This window comes from Corvus hawaiiensis, chromosome 2, assembly GCF_020740725.1.
Source record: "Corvus hawaiiensis isolate bCorHaw1 chromosome 2, bCorHaw1.pri.cur, whole genome shotgun sequence".
NCBI classification, from domain to species: domain Eukaryota; kingdom Metazoa; phylum Chordata; class Aves; order Passeriformes; family Corvidae; genus Corvus; species Corvus hawaiiensis.
This window is the reverse complement of record NC_063214.1, coordinates 44506957-44528640: the sequence shown is the minus strand read 5'-3', so window position 1 is coordinate 44528640 and position 21684 is coordinate 44506957. Positions and strand designations below refer to the sequence as shown.

Here is a 21684-nt window from a genome sequence, read left to right as displayed (position 1 = left end):
GTAGAAAGTACACTTTGTTCTAATACTACTGATTTCTGGCCTGGAACAAATTAATCAAATTTCAAGTCCTGAGCTTTCTTACTTAAGAAACTTTCACAACCTTTGACAACTTTTTAAGTTGTTACACAAGAGAAAAAAGTTTTTAGAGACATTTCAAAACCAGAAAAGCAAAAGCACATTAATCAAAGCTGTTTAAAACTACATGCTAGGTTTGAAATGTTTACATTCTTAGTAACAAAAATAAAGGGAAGATATGTACATGTAATGAAGTTCGACAAAAGTCTGCATTTAAAAGAATTACAGCAAGCCCAATCTACAGGTAAAGAATCCAGCTCTGGACTGAAGACTGGGATATCCACACTCAGGCGATAAGTGGGGCAACTGTGGACTGAAGATGACTTTAAATTAGTGAAACAAACTGACTCCACCACTGCAGTACCTGATGCCATACCTGGCACTATTCCTCCACTGTCTGACATGAAATCCTTGCAAACTACCTATGAACACCTCTCCTTGTAGGTATTCACCATGCAAGTCTAGGGATAAAAAAGCTGTAAAGGGTAAAGAATCAACCAGTAAGGGAATAGGAGCTCCCAAACTACCAGCTTACAAAACAAGACCCAAGACTTCAGAGGCGCCTGGGAGGTCCTGCTATTGAACTGCACAATCCCTGTGACATTCCAAACACAGACAAGTAGCTTTTACATTCAATCCCCAGCACAAAGACTGTATAGCTACCCTCTGTCTCATCTTTAAGGTCATGAGGACCAGGATTTCTGTCATTTGAAAATCAATTCAGAAGGAAGTATCAGATGCTGTTGGGGTTTTGGGGGGCTACTGTTTGTTTTTAAATAAAGAGGAAATCACCAAACAGTACAGAAGTTCACGTCCCTGTTCAAAAATGAAAGAAAGACAAATGGAATTAAGTTTTATTGCACTTTTGCAGGCAAACAACCCCAAACTTTTATCAGGAAAAGACAGCATTCTAGTCACTGCCATCTACAGAGAAAAGTCAACAATGGCAACAGAGTAAACAAGCCCAAATTTGAGAAGTAGAAATACTTTAATTCAGTCTTCATAAAAACCATTAGTAATATACATTACACAAGTTATCAAGACATGAAAAAAACTTTAAAGTCCTGCTGTTCCTGCAACAGTAGCCTCTTTTCTCCTTAAGTCAAGAAGAAAGCCAAACCAGAAGTAGCTGAAGTTAATTAACATTAACTATTAATAACAGCAATTTTAGTATATTTCCTCACATCCATGTGGAGGAAACTCATGAGAAGAGTTATGCCAAGCTCCATTTTAGGAACTTAAACAAAAACTTCTTTGAATCAAAGTGACACTAGTGAAACTACTTTCCCTACTCCAAAAGGAACGCCACAAAAACCTCACCCTAATATTGAGTTAGTTTTATGAACAGAGAGAGTCTTTGGCACCAAAGGCCTTCTATACATAATCATACCCACATCAGAATGATGATACAATTTACTATCACAAAACTTTGTAGGTAGTTGATTAATCCTCTTCTGTACCACAATCTTCCATTGTTAAGATACTGCTGGCTTAAGCTTCAGCAGTTGGAGGACGGCAGGAAAAAAGACATTTTGCAAATTTCCCTCTTCACGAAAGAAATGTCCGGACTGTACCCTTTATTGTCCCCCTGCAAATAGGGCATTTCCTCAGGGATGGTGCACATTCTTTGCACACCACTAAGTGACCACATGGAATAAAAACAATAGAAACTTCTCTGTCCATGCAAACTTTACATGTTCTTTCCTCTTGCAGTCTTCTTAACTGTTCTTCCATAGGTAAACCTGGAAAAAATAGTTCACTTTTTGTCAGCCTGAATATAGGTGAATATATCAAAATATATTTAGAGTGTAGCCATGTCCTTTCTCCGTTCTATTTCCCTACCTGTATTGACAAAATATAGATGGCAGAACATTTTCAGAGCTCAGAAAGTGGCATGCAAGGAACTAGTCTGTACTTTCCAGTTCTGTGAGATGTTGGACAGCCCAGGGGCTGGAGGCCAACCAGTGTTCACATTTTAGCAAATGCTGTACTTCTCTTGGTTGGGTATCAGAAACACAGACCACAGCCTGATGGGTGGAAGTGAGCTATATCCAGGCTTGTACACCTTTCTACAGTCTATTAACAGATTAAACCACAGGACCAGAACAAATTCAAGCTCATGTCTGACAAGTTTTTATCTACACAGCTGTTGGTCAAGGTAGATCTCAGAACACCTATAGCCCACTCTGGAAAAGCAGAGATGATACCTGTTCTGAAATGCTAACCAACTATTCATTCTCCAGTCTTTACCAAATGCCTGAATGAGAGCTTGTATCAGGATCAAGTCCAGTATGTGCTGCTCGAATTGTTGAGCTCCAGAAAGCTCTACATCCTATGATGTGCAAAAGCATGAGTAAGGCACAGGATGCAGCTTACACCTGCTAGACTTGCCTGCAAGTATGCACATGCACTTTACTTTTGGTTAACTTTTTCAGTTCATCTTACTAAAGCAGAATTAGAGAGAGGGTAAAGCACCAAACCTATTTCTTAACCAAAGTAATTTTCTTTTATATGCTAGCTGTTTGTTTTACAATAGTCTTTAAGATAAGGGAGAATTTAAGGTACCTGAAACATCTTCTGTGGGAACATACTTGATGGTCTTCTCCACTAGAATAAAAGAAAAAAAAACCCTTATCATTTGACTAATCTATGTTCAAACAGCATCAGTTTGTTTCTTTTTCTTTAGATTGCTGTGAGAGCACTGGTTAAACTTCTATAAAAGGATATTCTTTAAAAGCAAAAGGAAACCAGACAGACATACCAAATAAATCTCTGTAGAGCACAGGGTCACAATCTCGTAGACAGTTCCTGAAGATGCTGGCTGCATCATTTCCTTTCACTAAAATTGTATCTATCAGTTCCCTTGCCTGCAATGCTGTCTGAGTCTTCTGCTTAATAACATCATGCTCAAGTTCTGTTATCACTTTAGCTGATAGTAAACTCCCGAGGATTGGGAGTACACACGTTAAACGTTGGAATAAAGCCATTCGATTCTTCCGGATTAAGGACAAATCATCTGGAATGTAAGGGGGAATTAGATAAAATAATTAGGAATACACTACTCCAAGTTGCACTTCTGTTTAACAGCAATTGATACATTCTTTAAACTCTATTTAAATGTTTGCTTATCACACATCATTAATAAAACCCTCAGCAAGTTTTAGTGGTATTCACATAACAAACAGACTTAAGGAAACCACATACAAGCAGCTTCTGAGCCAAAGCCTGTTCACCAAGGAAACTTCCTGCTCTCATCTCTAGGTTAAATGATCAGAGGGGACCTTGTCTAGCTCCACACTAGCAAGACTTACATAGAGGTGCAATCTTTGCAGCTGTCCAGAGAGTGTAACACCAACACTAACTCATCTCAAGAGGTTAACTTTTGTCAGTGCTAGGCTGTAGATAAAAGAAAGCTCTTCTAAGAAGTGTCCAACACAATTACGTACAAGAAAATCAGAAGTACAGCACAACCAGACTCTGGAGACTTTTTTAATACTCTACCACACATAAGAACAAAAAAATTTCCAGTAGGATTTAATGCTGAATCCATTTATGGTTTCTTGATAGAAATGCAACTAGGAAAGAAGCAGCCTTAATTCAATTTATAATAGAAATAATTCATTATGCTTCACAGACTCAAAATCAGAAGGATCTTTAGGCTTCAAAACCTGGATGGCATTGAAGCAACAAGAAATGTTAAAGACACATCAAATAAACACTTAAATTGATGACATACATGGGCTGAGTCAGACAGAAAAGCAGATCTTTGGCCATCTTACAGAATCTGAATCTGTAGAAGTTTATGGCCCCCTCTAGGAGGTGGATATGGTGGCTTACTGATTCAAGCAGCTCAAAGAGCAGGCAAATCTGGATAAAAATTAGTAGAGTGTACCAAGCGTTTTATTAACAGCAATATAAAGGCACACAAATGAAAAAAACAAAGCGCTTTGGAAAGAAAAGGTCATTCTGAACCCTTGGCCTCTGCTATGAAACATTTCTCCTAAAAGGGAATGAATCAATTCTCAGACTTCTAGTTCCATACAGATATCCTAACAATGCTTTTAGAGAAGCTGCTCCTAACAGCAATGAAACAAAATCACTTAGTGCATAAAAACAAACATTAAAAGTATACATATTACTAACCACTGCAGATTTCACTTTTACTTATGCCTGATGCCTACCTGATGCCACTTCCTCCAACTGTTTTTCTTTCTCTTCTTCAATCTTCTCATCTTCAGCAGTGAGCAGATCAGACACAAGATCATTAACAGTCTTGTAGTTTTCTCCAGTGGCCAAGATTTTACTTTGCACTGTTTGCTTTATTAGCCTTCTACTGAATCCCATCTCCAAGGCAGCTTTAACCACAGGTGTGTTCATCATGATTGCATCTTCTGAATGGCTCTCTCCAGGTTCAAAACGAATAACTAATCAGAAAGGGAAATCCTCATGTATAACAGGAAGAATAAAATACCCATACAACCCCAGAAGTCAGACACATCAACATTACCTACACACATGAATACTAAGCAGTAAAAAGTTTCAACTGTTTAAAGAGAATTTTTTAAAAGTCATTTTAAAAATGGAAGCCAGTCAGTCATGGATTGAAGCCAAAATAAACGTCAATCCATGTCAGACCTTTGTTAAAACCTAGCTTAATCCAGAGAAACCTCTGAGAATTCCATTGTGTTTTAGCAGCTTTTTTTTATACTTAGTTATTTCTAACTTCAGCCTTGAAACATGTCCTGGGGGTGTGCCAGGGGTGGGGGAGGGAAGTCAGAGTTTATAGTACAAACAATTCCTCTATTCCAGCTCTTGATCAGTATTTTGCATTTAATTTAGTAAACACCGGACACGTGGTAGTCTGACTCATTGTCCTCAGTCAGCAGGGACTAGGACAGCATAAACTCCTCCCAGAGGGTGAAGGGGTTTTTCCACTGTAACCAGAGTCCAGCCTAGAAAGAATTCATTGGATCAGCTTGTCCTACCTTCTTCCTTAACTGCTGCTGCTCAACTCAGAGCATTTACCTAGCTACATGCCTAGAGACGGAATTGCGTAACTGCAGAGTCATGACACCCTCTAGCAACTGTTCCACCAAGCTCAACACTTGCTTTGCTGAACCCAACCCTGAAATGAAAAACTACAAAAACAGCAACCAAGCACTCAAACCCAAAAATGTCAATATGAGCTGCTAGCATGAAAATAAGGAAAATGAAAAACAAGATCTCTTAGAGGTGTTTCCTTGGAGTTTGTCTACACAACATCAAAATTATTTAACTTTTAGGAAACAAATCTAAGAATTCACTATCCAAAGCTAACTTGCTTAGCAATCATTAAGTGTGCAAAATGCTGAGGAAGTTTAAAAACATGCTTTAATATACATACTTGGAGGATCAAGGTTTTCATCTACAGGCGGATCAGAGGTTGACAAGAGCTGTGGAACACAAGAGAACTACGTTAGTATCAAAGTATTGCTCTTCCCTCTATGTACCTTTCTAACACATTGTTCATCGCCAATCCTGCTAAGCTTTCTACCCACTAAATATTTCACCTGCAGTTACACAAGTCTGCAAATTTGTGCAACTATATATCAACATAAAGCTGGTGCTGACCACTTCCAGGAAGAGGAGTTTGGCTACTCTTGCCATAAGAATTACAAATAGAAATAATTCACATTGTCCATGACTGATTTCTGAAATAATAATTACTGATCTGCAATATTCAGTGTATAATCAGAACTTCCCTCTGCTAACATAAAGGAGCTCACTGTCCTCACTAGGACTTTCCATAAGTAATCTGTGGAGGTTAAACTCTACTAGTCCAAGACTAGCCATGGTTCAGCACTAGTTTCTTTTACATGTTCATGAAGAGCATTTATGATGTCAGAAACCCAGGAGAAACATACACAGAAATGAGGCAGAAGAATGGACTGAACTCAAAGAAAGAACATAGCACTGTTAAACAAGGGAAAACCAAAGTTACAGGACAGTAAAAGTTTACCTGTTCAAGGAGATGGGGGAATCTGGCCTGAATTTGACTTACAAACTCTCTTCCTTTTACACGAAGCAGATACTCACATCTGAAACATTGACAAAAGTGTATCAAATCATACTTTCTACTTGCCAAAGGAAAAAAAAAAAAAACAAAGAAGAACGAACAAGTTTAAACCTAGTGTAACTTAAATACATTTCTCTTCCTTCAGAAGAGAAAGAATACTCCTAATTGGAAGCTTGGTGCAGCCTAGTGTCCGGTGACACTTAGATAAAGTTCTCCCATGACACCCAGCCATCAGTTGGCTTATGTATATAAATGCAGCAGCTTTACATTCTGCTACCACTTGTAATCAAAATGGCATGTCATGAGAAATGATACTGTGTCAGAATCACTACAAAGTGCAGTGATAAACTGTTTCTATCTTGCATCTCACCATTTTTATCTTCCACTCAAATCATTCAAAAGAAAGAATCTAACAAAATTTAACACCACTATCAAAGCCAGATCTGCTTCACTAACATAGGTTTATCTCTTATGTACATTTGCCAACAGGCTTAACACAGTAAGGAACAACAGTGACATTTAACCCTACATACATCATATAGTCCAGCAGTAGCTGATAAATTGCCCATGAAACCTTAGTTGGAGATCTACAATGAGAAGAACTATAATTAGCTTTCCTGAAATTAAGTGCAGCTATTTCTGTAATGGAGGTGGTGATTTCCACAGGCATAGATAGCAATTAGGTATGAAATTGCCATTTAATTATAGGTGACATTAAAATGTCATTTCTGTCATTCCTCCAGTAGAGACACACTAAAGAACCACTGAAACCCTCTTCACAAGCCTTTCCACATGTAGGAAACTAAACCACACAAGCAGAACATCAGGTTCAAGAGCATTCAGCATGGGCACAAAACTAGAACCAGTGAGTTAAACATTCCTTCTACTTCATTTCTCAGCAGCCCTTGCTCTCCTCAGTCAGCTTCCTGACTGCGTCTCCTAGAGAGAAGGGTATGCTCATTAACAATGCAGTTTCACTTGCTGTTAGTGATCTGGGGATGCACACAGCTTTTAGTAATGAATGGGAAAGCATTATGTGCCATGGTTAATGAAGAAATGTTTTAATTATGCCCACCTACGCACTTCAGAGCTTTCAGACACACATGCAATACACCCAAATGAAAGAGTGAACCTGTACATCAATAAAGTTCAACAAAACTATTAAGTGCAGTACATATCTGCCAAAATTAGAACATTTAGGAATATGAACAAATTATGATAAAGATTTTTTGCAAGTTACCTTGGAAACCACTTTGCATGCTCAATCCATGGATCATCTCCAGATTCCCAGCACCTTAACCCACCATCACAGCAAAAACACTTCACGTCATCATTGCGACCTTAAAAAAGAAAACCAAGGTAAAATATCTAGCAAATACTGAGACAACTTACTTGAAAGTAAATGTTGGACATAGCAGTATGAATAAAACCGGAGAAGTCTGGGTTTCTTACCTACATAGTAAAAGCCAGCATCTGCAAGCTGTTCAGGCTGAACTGGAATTCTGGTTGGCCAATTTATGAATGTTTTAACACGTGCTTCATGGGTTTGCATGCTCACATTTGAAACATTGAAACTCTGCTGGTCCCGCATAAGGTTTTCCACAAAAGGGCAGTTGGGATAATGTCTCCGATGCTCTGACACAGCATTGTCTTTTGGTTCCCAATTACACAGCTGACCACCACAGGTAAAACAAGCAACTTTGTCTGCTGTCCCCAAATAATAAAGTCCAGCCTTTGCCAGATCAGTGGGTGAGAGAAATGTCAGTGGCCATGAGTGAAAGGTGCGTAGCCTAGCATCTTCTGTCCTCATAGAAGGATTGTGAAGCTTAGGGCTCAAGAATGAAAGGTCTTCAACTGCCCTAGTAGTTACTGGGTCTTGAGGAAAACTGGAAAAAGAGCCACTGAAATATCCAACCTGTTCTAAACTTGGAGAAAGTGTTATGGAATGTAGAGATGGTGAGAGACTGCTTGCAACTGAAGGTGAAAAGGCTGAACGAGATGACAGTCCAAGGTTGTTAACTGAAAGCACACTTTGAACAAAACTGCAGCTAGGATACAGCTGCTTATGTTTTTCCATAGCATTATCTCCTGGTTGCCAGTTCTCCAATGTTAAACCACAACTGAAGCACTTAACTTTATCTTGCACACCCGTGTAATAAAACCCAGCCCGGGCAAGGCTCCGCTCTGATACCGGTGTGTTCATGGGGAAAGTAGAGAACGTTGACATTCTGTAGAGTTCACAGGACAGGTCATACTTCAGCTCACCACACAGAGCACTCTGCCTCATGATGCTAGCCAAGAAAGGGCTATCTTCCACTATGTTCATAATGGACTGTTTTGGGAAAAATGGGACAAGTCTTCCTCTGGGAGGTAGTTGTGTGCATTAAAGGCAATTTGGAATAACCCCTGTCTGTACAAAAGCAATAAATACTTTAAAGTGTAACTTCAAATGTGCAATGAATAGAACTGACCTCATGATTTAACAGCCTTTAAACATTTGAGAAGTTCTTGTATCTTAGTTTAGCAACTGCTTTCAGTGCAAAAGCTGCCCAATCCCATTTCAACAACTGAAGAAAGTATGTTGAAAAGGAATTTCCCTTGAATCATATAAGAATCACATGCTTCATTTGTTCTGTATATCTGGGAGAGCAGTACCAATTTGTCAGGCTCATGGAGGTGGGATCAAAAGAGGAAAAATCTCAAATGGGTTTATCAAAATCCTTTGTCAGTAGAGAAACTAAATTGGGGGGCAACTAAAACAACACTGTTCTTATCCAGAACATATGTTAAGTGATTTAAGGACAAGATTTCACCCTAGACATCTGATAAATATGTAGCTTATACACACAGAAAGATTTCAGTTTGTAAAACCTCAATAGGAGGCTGAAAAGAAGGGTTTATCAAGTTCAAAGGGCACACAAAAAATAGAGACCCTGAACTGACATTACTAAACTGATCTCGTATATTTGCTACTACTGGACTCCAAAAAAAACCCCTCTCAATTTCTGCATATTGTTGTAACAAGTTGTTAGACTAAAGAAGTTAGTTTATGCTCAACTTCACATGTATAGAATATTCAGCTATTAGAGAAACAAATCCTATACACTGTCTCAGACAAGGATGAACTCTATTAACAAACCAGGATAGCCCCAGGCTTGTCTACAAGTCAGCACTGAATTAACAGAGCATTTCAGTTTTAGCCTGGTGCCTTAGTTACAAGTACAGAGTTATCGAATTTAACATAAATTAATTGCCTTGTGTTGAGACATTCTGATGCTTTATACTGTTGAATTAAGTTTTTTCTGTATGCCATGTTTCTGGCATACAGAAGCAAACAGAACTCTCAGGTTAGTTTCTTTATTTCTGCCTTAGTTTCTTTATTTCTGCACAGAACTACCTCCCAGAGTTAAGACTGAAGTCCCTTCTAAGGTGCCTACGTCTCCATATTGACACTGACTGTTCTCAAGAAGAAATTGTAAGTATCTGTAGTTTCAATCATTCAATTTTTTGGGGCAGAACAAAACCTGTAAGGAAGAAAAAGAGGAGTGTTTGAAAATACACAAGATGAGGTACATGCAATGTCTCTGCAAACAGCAATTACACAAACTGAAACACCATAAGCTTTTTCGAAATTATAGAATGTTAAGGGTTGGAAGGGACCTTAAAGATAATCTAGTCCTAATCCCCACTGCCATGGGCATGGACACCTTCCCGCAGACCAGGCTGCTCAGAGCCACGTCCAACCTGGCCTTGAACACTGCCATGACGGGGGTGTCCACAACCTCCCTCAGCAAACTGTTCCAGTGTCTCACCACTCTCACAGTAAAGAATTCCTTCCTAATATCTAACATAAATTTCCTCTTTCAGTTTGTACCCATTACTCCTTGTCCTATCACTACAGTTCTTGTCAGAGTCCTTCTCTGGCTTCCCAGCAGATCCCCTTCAGATCCTGGCAGGTTGCTATGAGGTCTCCGTGCAACCTTCTCTTCTACAGGCTGAACAGTCCCAAGTTTCTCTGCCTGTCTAATGTCACGTAGAAAGTTTCAGGGAGTCAACTCTACACACTGTGATATGGAGTGGATTTTACACACTTCATTTCCCTGTTATTGACGCATATGCAAAACTGTTTAACCCACAAGCAGAATTTTTTGGCAGACGGATTAATCAGGATACTTGATCACAAGCTGTGTAACTAAAGGTGAGATCCTGTACTGAAAAAGTTGCATCCATTTAAATTGGTTTAAGCTTGCAGATTCTCAAACAATGAAGACCCAGTTTTATAACACTGACTTAAAGAGTACTGGATTGTCTTATTTAGGTAAATCCAACTATACTTGAAGCATAGGACATTAGCAAAACTGACCTTCCCCAACAATTCAGGTAAGGGCAAACACAAAGTTCAAAGGGTTTTTATATATGTAGCTATGAATAAATATAAAATTACATATTTATTAGTCTGGTCTGGAGGATCGGTTTTTTAAAGGTTTTTCCAGGGAAGACTCAGTCACGATGACACAGCACTGCAGAAACAACCCCCTGCGCTAAGGCACCAGATCTTGAGCACCAGACCCCGCCTGGCCGGGCCTAAGCGCGCTCCCAACCCCGGCAGCGACAACCCCACGATCCACGTACCCCCGCGGTCACCCCGGGCCTCGCTCTCTGCTCCCTCTGCTCCCGGGGGCCCGAGCGCCGCTCCCCAAGCGGGTTCCAGCGGGGCAGCCGCGCTCCCCTCCAGTGCCGGCGGCCACGGCCTGGGGCCGCACAGCCCCTCCAGCCCCCGCCGGCGCCGCCACACCGGGCACGGGCAGAGAGCACAGGCACCGGGCACGGGCACAGAGCACGGGCACCCCCCGCCCCCTGAAGGCGGCGCCCTCCCGACAGGGCCCCGGCCCGCTCCCACCCGCAGCCACCCCCCCACACCCCATACTCACGGCCTCCGAGCGGGGCCCCGCAGCGGCCCCCAGCAAGGCCCAGCCTATATGCGGCGCCTGGCAGGCCGCGGGGGGAGAGGAGCCCCCGCCGGCAGCGCCCCGCCCGGGAAACTCCGGCTCGGCTCTCCCCGGGAGCTCCCGGCGGGCGCAGGCACCGCCTGACGGGGCGGGCACAGCCCCGCCCTTCGCGGGCCAGCAGCGCCGTCGTGCGGCAGCCGGCAGCGGGAGCGGCGCTGCGGGGCTGTGCGGGCCCTCGGCGCCGGGGCTCCGCCCCTTCGAGGCGCTGTGCTGCGGGGGCGGATGGCCCGTCAGCGGGGACCTTGGGTACTTTCCTCTGCCAGCGGGGGAAACCCGAGTGTGCTTCCCGGGCGGGAATTTCCAGCCCGCGGGCAGCCGGGAAGGGGGGCGGCCAGAGGGGCGGTGCCGCTGCAGGCGGCCTGGGCCCCCGACCCCGTCCTGGCCCGTTCTGGGGCAGGCGAGGCCCGGGGGTGCCGGCACCGCGCTCCCACGGCACGGGCCGCACACGCAGCTCCGCTCCCCTGGACGGGCGGCGAGGGCCGAGCTCTCCGCAAACCCCGCGGTTTCACCCTTGACACCAGCGTACAACACAGTTGCTCGACCGCACTTCCTAATATAGGCAGCTGCAGTCTGCCAGAGAGGAAACAACATGACCGACGAAAGACTTTGGTCACTGAAAGTCACGGGGAAAGAACAAGAGGAAGACAAAATAAGACCATAAATTTCCACGGAGGGGTTTAAGACAGTATCTCTGCATATCGAAATCTGAAAAAGTTCCACAGCACCTACCAGAACGCTGACCAAAAGCTCAAAATGTCCCAGCACAGTCATGGTCTGGCATTTCCTATGAACAAACACCAGACAAGAGATTTTAAAAAGCCCCCGTTTTGTGATGACAGATGGGTAGTAGGGTGTTTACACAACTGAGAACTGAAGAGTAAAAATAAAGGAAGTGTAACAGCATTATGACACTAGTGGGTAATTTTCTCTATCAGAGTTCCAGTAAGATGAGTTTGCAAGAGACTCATTCATATATTTTCTAAAACTCTTTCAAATTTCCTGCCATATGTGATGACATTTATCATATGTAACAATACTATCTGTCAAATTTGAACTGCGGCAGCGACATCTAGTACGGTAGAGCTTCTACTGTAACACTATTTAACATCATATAATGATAGAGAAACATTGGCTTTGCAGCAGTTGCAGAAAAAAAGAAAGTTAAAAACTTCCTTTTAAATTTTAAAATGGTTGTCAGATCTCTGACATTGTTTTAAGGAAGCTTACTGACACGGGGAAGAGAAGGTTCAAAAATGGAGCCAGCCCTTCAAATACCTTATGTGAAGAGTGAGGAGGTGTGGTATTTAGAGTTTTGTTTGACATAGGGAACTGTTCAATGACACACAAGGAACTGAGCTCTCTATTTGTGTGAGGCTTTAATTGCAAGTGCTTAAAGATTTACTTTGACTGGTTATCCCCAGTTTCAGAACTTCAAACAGGACTCCCCAGATGAAGTTGTATTGATCTATTGTAACAGATTCTTGACTTCTTACCGCACATTCTCCCAAGACTAGTTAACCCAGTGTTCCTCCTTAACTCTCCTGCATCCCTCCCTCCCTCCCTTATGCCTCTCCACCCCCAGCCACTATCTGCCCTTGCCCCTCTGTACCCTTGGCCTCCTGCTAATCTGGCAATATAAACTATTTCCTCCCCTCCCAGGCCTCAAGGCAGCCAGTTTCACGTTCACCCTTTGTGCTTGACAGCCTCATGTCGCAATGGAGGAAGGGAGGGGGAGAAAATAAAAAGCAGGCTAAAATGCTTGTGATAGCAGAAAAAGAGGTGTAGCTGCCCTGAGCTGTCAGGCTTTTGCTGCTTGCTTTGCCTCATTCAGTGTAGCAGCAGCCCCTCATTCCCAGTAATTTCTTCACTTTTCAGAGAAAGAGGTAAGAGGGAACTTTCCCCACTTAGCTGCAATGATGGATAGTCCTTTACGCAAAGGACATGAAGTAAGAATGCAACTTAAGAGTTCTTCTTAGAACTGAAATTCCTGAGGAACAGTGTATTATCATTAGCGTTCTGTGTGTGGCTTCAGCCTGGGGCCAGGGTAACTCTCCAGAGGCAGAGTAAGAGGACAGTAGTGGTGCTTAAGCCCTACCCAAGCTAAATGCTTTGGCTTTGGTTCTCAGGCCATGAGACTGAGAACTAGGACTGTTTCTTATTCCAGCCCTTTCACCAATTGCAGCAACCTTCTAAGGTCACAGTCCTGACCTAAAAACCAGTGAGGGGCAAACAAGGCACTCTGCTTTGCCAACTCTTAGCTCTGGATAGAGGGGGAGAAGGCAGCATTCAGATAAAGCTGTCCTCAACCAAAGGAAACCGCAGAGGCCAAAGTGCTAATAAAAGTGCCACTGCCACATTACCAGTGTTTATGAAAATACCTCATGGTATTGTTGACTGAAATAGCAAAGGTTAGAGGCCAAATTTCTGGAGATGGAAAGCAGTGACCCTGCAGCATGAGTGTTTTATCACACCAAGTAACACAGCCAGCCCTTGAAGTACCTGATGTAACTGCAAGTCCAGAAGTCTTCTCTGAAAGGCCTGCTGAATGTCAGTCTCCTCACGCTGCCATCCTTCTCTGATGCATTCTGCAGTTTACCACCTTCCACAACGTTAAAACATTTGGCTTTAGTGGTGCCTCTGTAACACACCTCTAAACATCTATGAAGAGGAGAGATGGAGGAAACACACATTGTTATTTGCCTTTCTGTTGCTACTGACTCCTGTACCCACTCTCCCACAAATCTAAACCCCGCTGTAAAACCTGTATGAAAAATAAAACCAGTTATTACTGATTTTATCACTGGTATTTTTCAGCTTTCCAAAGGTATCAAATGGCTCCATGGAACATGACCTGCTTATTCTGAACTCCATAGTGTTGGCTTCACTGTAAGCATCAACCCCCATTCGAGCAGTGAAGAGGTTTCGTCTTATAAACTGACCTAAGATGGTGATAGGGTTCCACAAAAGCTTTGGAAGGAATTCCTCAACTCCTTCAGGACATAAGGGGAAGATAATGATGAGAGAAATATGAAAAAAAAGAATATTAAGGAAAACTTGGGAAAAGCCAACTTGAGGCAAAAAATACCACCTGTAGATAAAAGTTGCATTATCTATTCAATTTACAAATGAAGCCAAGTCCCAAGAGCAGAGTAGTTCTGACATCCTGTAAACATGAGATCAGACAAGCTATGTTTTGATAATCTGTGTGGGTGCAAACTGCCCACTTCGTTTTGACTAAACACAGAAACTTTTAATTTATTTTTTTATTTGTAAATTTAGTCACAGGTTTGTTCGCTTTTGCCCAGGGGGAGGGGAATTGAAGTTTTTCTTTTCAAAAACTGTCTTCACTGGGAGAGGCCTGGTGAGTTTAGCATCCACAGATTGGGATTAGCCAGAAGATGCACAGGAGATAAGTGAACACTAAGGAATACTAACTGCTGGTTCGGCCAGAGATACCTAGGGACAGATCGATAAGAGAATCAAAGATCGAGGACCAGATTAGCATCAAATGGATCAATAACCAATAGGAGATGGAATACTAAGAGTTGTGTAATTTAAGACCAATGAACGTGAATTTCTTTGGAGTTTTTATGTATAAATATGGGAAAAGTCTGGTAAAGAACCATGTGTGAAGGAATTATTTTCACTGCACAACCTGGGCATATGTGGATGAAATAATTTCTGTTGCACATGCTGGCCAGAATAAAGTAATGCCTTGATTCTCTAACACTGAAAAAATGTTGTTGGAGAGTTTCTGTTTTTCCCATAGTTTCAGTGACAAGGGCACCTACATCTACACCAGCAATAATGATTACTTTATTTCTTTTTTTAAATGAAGCTTTTTAAATTGCATTTGGGCATGTAGCAAAAAAAAAAAAAGAAAAAATCCCAAGGGACAAATACAATATTTAGATATTAAGGGCCAAAAAAAAAAAAAGAAAAAATCCCAAGGGACAAATACAATATTTAGATATTAAGGGCATCCATGACTCACTGTGATAACCCTAAATGTTCAAGAAAAAAAAAAATCTTGCTGCTCCCTTTCTGAAGGTCAGTGCATTCACAGTCTGCAAAGTTTCCATTCCCTTTGCACACAGACAAGAGTTTTCTTTTCCACATCCTCCTACACAAAGGATCACGAGTACAAAAGTTTAGGTTTACCTAAATCAGTTGTGGGCTTTCTCACATTTAGTGCTCAGATAAATTCTCCCATTAGCCATGAATAGTCTCAAGAACTTATCAAAGCCACACTGCGCAAGTTGAGGCTTTTAAATCAGTCAGAAACTCTCATTAATATTTACTTGGAAGATAAAAAATAATCAGAATGAGCTGCAAGAAGATCTTGGTAGATGTTGAGTTCAATTATCTGTTTAGGTTGGAGAATCTGCTCACTTTTCTAAGTGTTTTTGTCTGCTTCTAGGAATACCATTTTGTTCTCCTGGTGGTATAACAAACATACATTCAGCAGGAGATAGGAGCATGAAGAATGCCAAAGCAGAGATGACTGGACTAAAATAAACCGCATTCAGGTGGAAAAAGGACCACCTATATATCAAGGAAATCAAAGGGTTCTATTCAACTGCTTCAAATTTTGTCAATTCAAAGCTCCACATTCCTGTTTTTTTTCCAAAGGAGTTGTCTTTCTAAACAGCAGGTTGTCTGCTTCGACTCCAAGTTAGTTCCTGCTGTCAGAGTAATTTCTCTAGATCTGATTTCTCTCATTTATTCCTCATCATCTCTCAGCAGATTTTAAAACCTTCCTAAGGTGTTTAATTTGCTTTAATTGAACTAGCTGTTGCTATTCATGTTCTTGGAGAATTTTTTTATGTCAGTACTCCTTCAATTGAAAGAGAATCAGGTGTGGCACTGTTTAATTTCCTGAGGATTACACTGGAGGTTTTCTACCACGACTGCTGCTAGGCTCAGGAAGATACAAGTAATTTGTCAATCATGCTAAATGTGATTCCATCACAGTTTACCTAGAAAATGGGTGATTGCCTTGACAAAGAGTTCTTTTTAAAAAGCCAAATGCCTCAGAAATTAAATCATCCACTCAGAGGCTACAGATACAAGATGAAGTTTCCCAAAGTATCTACATCACAGCTTCAAATGGCACATAAACACATGGGAACACACTAACTTCTGCAAACCCACATACAAAGAGGAGCTTAAGCCTTCTGTTGCAACATGCAAAATAAGGCCCTAATTCTGTAAGCAAAACCAGAAATCTGATCTCTGTGCCTGAGTTCCCAATGCAGCTTGTGGGGAACCGATTTGTGATTTACAGCAAGACCAAAAAACCCCAAGCCCCTGCATGCAAACTGAACAAGTCATAAATCAGCTCTGCTTGAACAACGATGGCACAAGCAGTTGTAGCAGACACAGGGTTAAATGACAGGAGCGGGGGCTGTTTAGGTTAATCCTGGTGCCAAATGGTACTAAAACTGCAGCCTGAGAGAAGCTGAGCTTTCCATTTTTGTATTCTACTGCACAGTACCATGTTTCTTAAGAATATTTTGAGAAATAAGAGGAATCATAGTTGTACTGAAAATGCTTTCACTTTCACTTCTTACTTCTTACAGGAATAAATAAATTAAAAGTAATGTAGCATGCACTACTGAAAAAAGTTTCTTTTAGACTTTACTCTAAATTGTAATATTTTCATGAGAATATATTAGAGGGTAAACATAGTAGAAACAGAAGAAGAGTGATGAGTCTTTGATAAGGGGTTAAGCTAGTGTTTTTTGGCTAGTAGCTACAAATTGATTATTAACCTACATACCAGTATCCACTGGATACATGAACAGGAAGGGCATTCGTGTGAGGAACAACAAGTGCCAATTGAGTGAATATAAATGTCTATTTATGGCGAAGTTAGAACACTGGGTTTCTAGAAGCTGGAATTTGCTGTCAAATTTTGACAGATTTGCTGTTAAATTATTCAGAGAATTGAAAAGCTATTGGGATGGAGTGGACAGACAGTTACATTCTTATACAAAAAAATGATTGCATGAATGAGATGCCAAAATCAGGCTAAAATGACACTAGATGTCATGCTGAATACTCACTTGGTTTTTTTTAGTGGACTAGCAAGAAAAATTGTTCTCTTCCTGGTATACTTATTCAGAAGGACCACCTCAGATTCAGAAAACAAAGAATATACTGACAGGGCTTAATTTAGCATCCACCAGTGGCTGCACTGACCTAAAATCCATCTCTCCCAGTACCAGCCAGTACCAGACATTCCTGGTATCAGATAATCTCTTTATGTAATGAAAGCCATCTCAACCTCTATTACAATAATCTGGGCCTATTATCTGAAGTTCAGTGTTACTAATTGTGATAATCCAAAAAGTCACTCCAGTCCTTATGAACACAGATTTCTGGGGAAAAAGAAGTTTGCGTGCAAATTGAAACATTCTACATTCTTGAGTCAGGAATTCAGAGTGGCCTCGAGCACAGCTGCCTTGGGAAGCAGGAGTTAAATGCTGTGTTCATTACTCCACAGTGCTGCTGAGACAGAGGGTACAGTAGCCTTGGGGAAGCAAAGGGTCCTTTGTTCTCTGTTGAGTTATTTCAGCAGAGAAAGACCTTTTCCAGCTGAAAAAGCACTGTCCTGAAGATCACAAAGATCAAAGAATGTGAAGAGAAGGGCCCAAGTAAGATTGTCCCATCCTTCCACTGTGCAAGAGTCAAGAAACAAAGCACCCCATTCCTGACACACAAGACAATATGAACGTGTTTTGAACAAAAAGAAAAACCTGATAAAATGTGCTTGTACAGCATATGGAAAATTAAGCCCCAGCCTATGAGGCTTTAAGTCACTACTTTAAAAAACATTAATGTCATAAGTTGACATGAGATGGATTTTACCCTGCTCTGAGGACAAAGCACATATTTAAAACAGACTAGACCACCAGTTTTGAGACACAAGGTGCTGTGCTCCCTTCAGGCTCTGCAATAGTGGAGATTAAATTACCATCTAAGCACTGGCACAGAAGAAGTCTCAATATCAAATGTGTTGAAGCCTTAAACACACAGCGTGATTTCTAGCACCACCTGCACATTGAGAAGTACAAATGCAAGGGTCTGAATAAAGTACCAGTGTCTTGAGGCTTGATACTGGCCTCTTGCCACTTCCTTATGACTTCCTTAGTTTGATTTTAAAGAAAAGTAACTTTTATCCTATCTCAAAGCTCTTCCTAATACAGTTTTGAATGTATTTCTAACTAGGAACATGGCTTGTGTCTGAACTTTGTCAAACACATACTGTAGGTCTCCAGAACACTGTCTCCTTCACTTGGCCACACAGTTACAAGTGCAAAATAAGCTACTGTGGGAACATTTCCAAAATTAAGCAGGTTATCTTCCACTGAAAGTATATACAAGAGTTTGGCATTGGCCCAGGACTGTAGGAGTTTCTGTTTTTTGTGGTTTTGTTTTTCTTACTTGGAAACAATAGTGGTATTCATGCCTAAGCAGTTCATGAGGTTACAGCTTCTGAGGCTGCGTTTCTCAAAATGCAGCAATTGCTATAAAAGATGCAGCATACTTCCGTGTTACCACAGTGATTTCCCTTCTGCTGGCTCCTATGGAGTAATTAAAAAATTTATTTCTTTTAAAGTGGAACTTTGCATGTACATATGAAGCTGCTCAATCCTGCATCCAGATATGTAGTCCCGTGGGCCAAGACTTTGTAGACTGAAATACATATACTTAGTGATTGTGAGCACTGTTCTTTTGTTTCTGTCCTTTCACATCTCTTTCCCCCTCCAGTCAGCTCCTCTCTACCCAATGTTAATCTCCTGCACACAGAAAATGAGCACATTTATACAATATCCTGTTTGTCAAACGTTGTTTTGTCCCTTTAGTTATTACACACAACTACTCTTCAGCTGACAAGTTGTCAGCTGCATTGTTCGCAGGTTGTCAGGCCTCCCACATTACAGTGTACTTGCCCAGCCTCAGAGAGAAAGACTATGGCTTTTTCATAGACAAAGATAAGGAAAAAAATTCATTGTAAACCAATTTCTTCTGTTCAATAAATAGCTGAACAAAACCCAAGTCTCTGCAAAGCAATGCATGTTTGTCTTCTGTAACATAACACTATGGCAGGCACTGCAGTGAGCTATAGAAGGCAGGCATGCTGTAGCAACTCTGAAAACAAAAGAGCTGCTGACCAACAAAACTCTCGGGAAACACCAAAAAAGGGTGCGGAATCTGAATGTGAGGCAAGAGAGGGACAAAGGTTACAATGATGCAGTTGGCAAGAGAGGATCATCTAGTAAAATATATAAGGGCTATAGAATAGATATTTATATCTGAGCTGGTCAATCTTTCTAGTCAAATGAAAAGAAAAACATGCCTTTAGGATGTGTTTTTGTATTAAATCCTAAAATAGACATTTTAAATGGATTACATGCACCACCCCAAAGTGCCTTTTTCTGTCTGTTGAGTATTGAGGAGGTGAGAGTGTTAAGGAACTAGGGAGACTGTTCCAAAGTCTCACATTTTTGTAACATCATTAGGAGGAAAACATAAATAAAATCAGAAGACAAGGGAAAAGGATAAATGAGTCAATGATTGTTCCAGATATACATGTTTTTTAGTGCATGATTTATGTAGCAAAGGTAGGAATGCAACAGCTGATCTCACAAACCAGACCTGTGCTCTTCTGCCATTTCTAGGAACCACAGAAAATACAAGAAATTCTATAGCAGGAAATTATGAGTAACCACAGCAGCTCTTCAAATACTTTTTTCTTATTGTTTCTGTCCATTTTTCACTTTTGTTTCATCAAGGACAGGATTTGATTAAAAACTGCAGAGAAACAAAACTAAAATTCTTCCTTTTAGGGCAAGAGAACAGAACACAAGTTAGGGGGTTTTTGTTTCTTTTTTAAAGCAGTGTTTTGGGGTGGGGTGTTTTTAGAAACTAATCAGGAAAGGGTCATTGTTTTACTGGTGCAATTACACATAATGAGCTATGGCAATAACACATTCCTAGGCAGACACTATCTGTAGGTGTCCATTTGGCAGGCCTCAGCTCAGGAAACATCAGCCCAGGAGGCCTAGTTTGGGTAGCCACATGCACTGGTTCCAAATAGCCTTTTCTGAGCAGTGAGCACCTTCTCTTGAGTTGGGCTAATCCTCCCTGCAGCTAAGGGCACTGTCCCCACTGCTACATCTGAACTTGAAAATCCAGGTACTCACCAGTCACGGCAGCTGCATTTCACATTAGCAGTAGTTTGGCCATCTCATCCTCATTCTGTAGGTAAAACAAAATGCAGGAGGTGACTGCTGTTGGGGCAACCAGAGGGAAGAGAGGGCGTAGGGATGAACAGCTCATCAGGAGGGTGGTCCTGCAGAAGAGCACAGCAGTGCATTTCACACATCAGGATTTTGGAAAGCTGAGCAGTCCACAGGCAAGTTCAAGCACACAGAAAGTTTTGACATACTTACGAAGTATGGCATGGGGCCAGATTTCACAAACAAATAGTGAAGATAATCAAAATTATCTGGCTGCTTCCACCAAGGGCTGTGTTTTCCAGAGTATGATCTATCATACAGTGTGATGGTGGCATTTTATTGCCAAAGAGGCTTCAGTGGAATCCTCAGTGAGGTTTCAGATCAATTTCTGGTAAACAAATTTTCCAGAGGGCAGGATATTTGACAGCATTACCCTCAAAGTTTGTGGGAATCATCTTTGAGTCTGAAGGGATGTGAGAATTCATGGACTGAATGTGGATCTCTCCAGCCCATGGAGCCAAGGACTCAGGGGAGCAATGCACACCACTGCTGCATAGCTGGAGTGTTTCTATGGTGAATATCTGCTATTGCAACAGAAGGATATTCAGCAGACAAAGGCCATCCCTGAGGTTCCTTGGGGTAGCTACAGTCATCCTAAGTGCTACAGGCCACACACCTCAATGGAAGGCTGTTGTGAAGAGAGGGAAGCAACACAGCCAGATTTGCCTCCCCCTTGGCATTCCCCATCACCTCCTGCACCCAGCCACAGGGGAACCCACAAGGCCATGCCTCCCCCATCTGCACCCCAAAAGGGAGCTGCAAACAGTCTCTGTCCCTGAAAGAGAATTTACAGGACCTTATTGACTTGCAGCACAGGAGAAGCCAGGATTTAGGTAAATCTGTGTTTCCTGGGCAGCCTGTGAACTGGAAGAGATCCAACCTGGGCAGAGCACAGGCACTGCCTGACTCGGTGTCACCCACATGCATCAGTGTGGTATCCAGTTCAAAGGACAACCTGGGCAGGTCATGTCCCTGCCATATGGCCACATTCCTGGAGCAGAAGATGGTTCTTGGGCTCTCCACACAGAATTTGATTAAAAGGCCTGTGCAAATCAGCAGGCTGTGACTTAGGCAATGAACCTCCAAGGCTGCTTCCTGTCACAGGAAGTTGATGAGGTAAAAATTCGTATAAAGAGGGAGAACAAAGTACAGCATTATCTGCAAGGATTTAATCACCCGTGTGCCAAGTGCTGAGGACGCCTGGAGTTTTTTCATCGTACCAGAGTTTAGAGGTACT

The 21684-nt window shown here is 41.7% G+C and overlaps 1 protein-coding gene and 1 long non-coding RNA gene across 3 annotated transcripts; both read right to left on the bottom strand.

Moving 5' to 3' along the window:
- Nucleotides 1-917: 917 nt before the first annotated feature.
- On the bottom strand, nucleotides 918-11216 carry LOC125321574 (inhibitor of apoptosis protein). Of its 2 annotated transcripts, XM_048294639.1 has the most exons (10): nucleotides 11062-11216; nucleotides 10494-10552; nucleotides 7583-9654; nucleotides 7371-7470; nucleotides 6074-6152; nucleotides 5459-5507; nucleotides 4257-4499; nucleotides 2837-3091; nucleotides 2641-2682; nucleotides 918-1817 (listed from the first exon to the last, which is right to left on the bottom strand). In XM_048294639.1, the coding sequence occupies exons 3-10, from the start codon at nucleotides 8454-8456 to the stop codon at nucleotides 1624-1626; spliced, it is 1836 nt and encodes a 611-aa protein (XP_048150596.1). In that variant the 5' UTR covers nucleotides 8457-9654; nucleotides 10494-10552; nucleotides 11062-11216; the 3' UTR covers nucleotides 918-1623. The 2 variants fall into 2 exon arrangements, with proteins under 2 accessions (XP_048150596.1, XP_048150595.1); XM_048294638.1 differs by lacking the exon at nucleotides 10494-10552.
- Nucleotides 11217-11725: 509 nt separating this feature from the next.
- On the bottom strand, nucleotides 11726-20517 carry LOC125321577. The gene is made up of 3 exons (XR_007201596.1): nucleotides 20352-20517; nucleotides 13639-13797; nucleotides 11726-11923 (listed from the first exon to the last, which is right to left on the bottom strand). It is a non-coding gene; the product is annotated as an uncharacterized LOC125321577 (long non-coding RNA).
- Between the last annotated feature and the right edge of the window lie 1167 nt (nucleotides 20518-21684).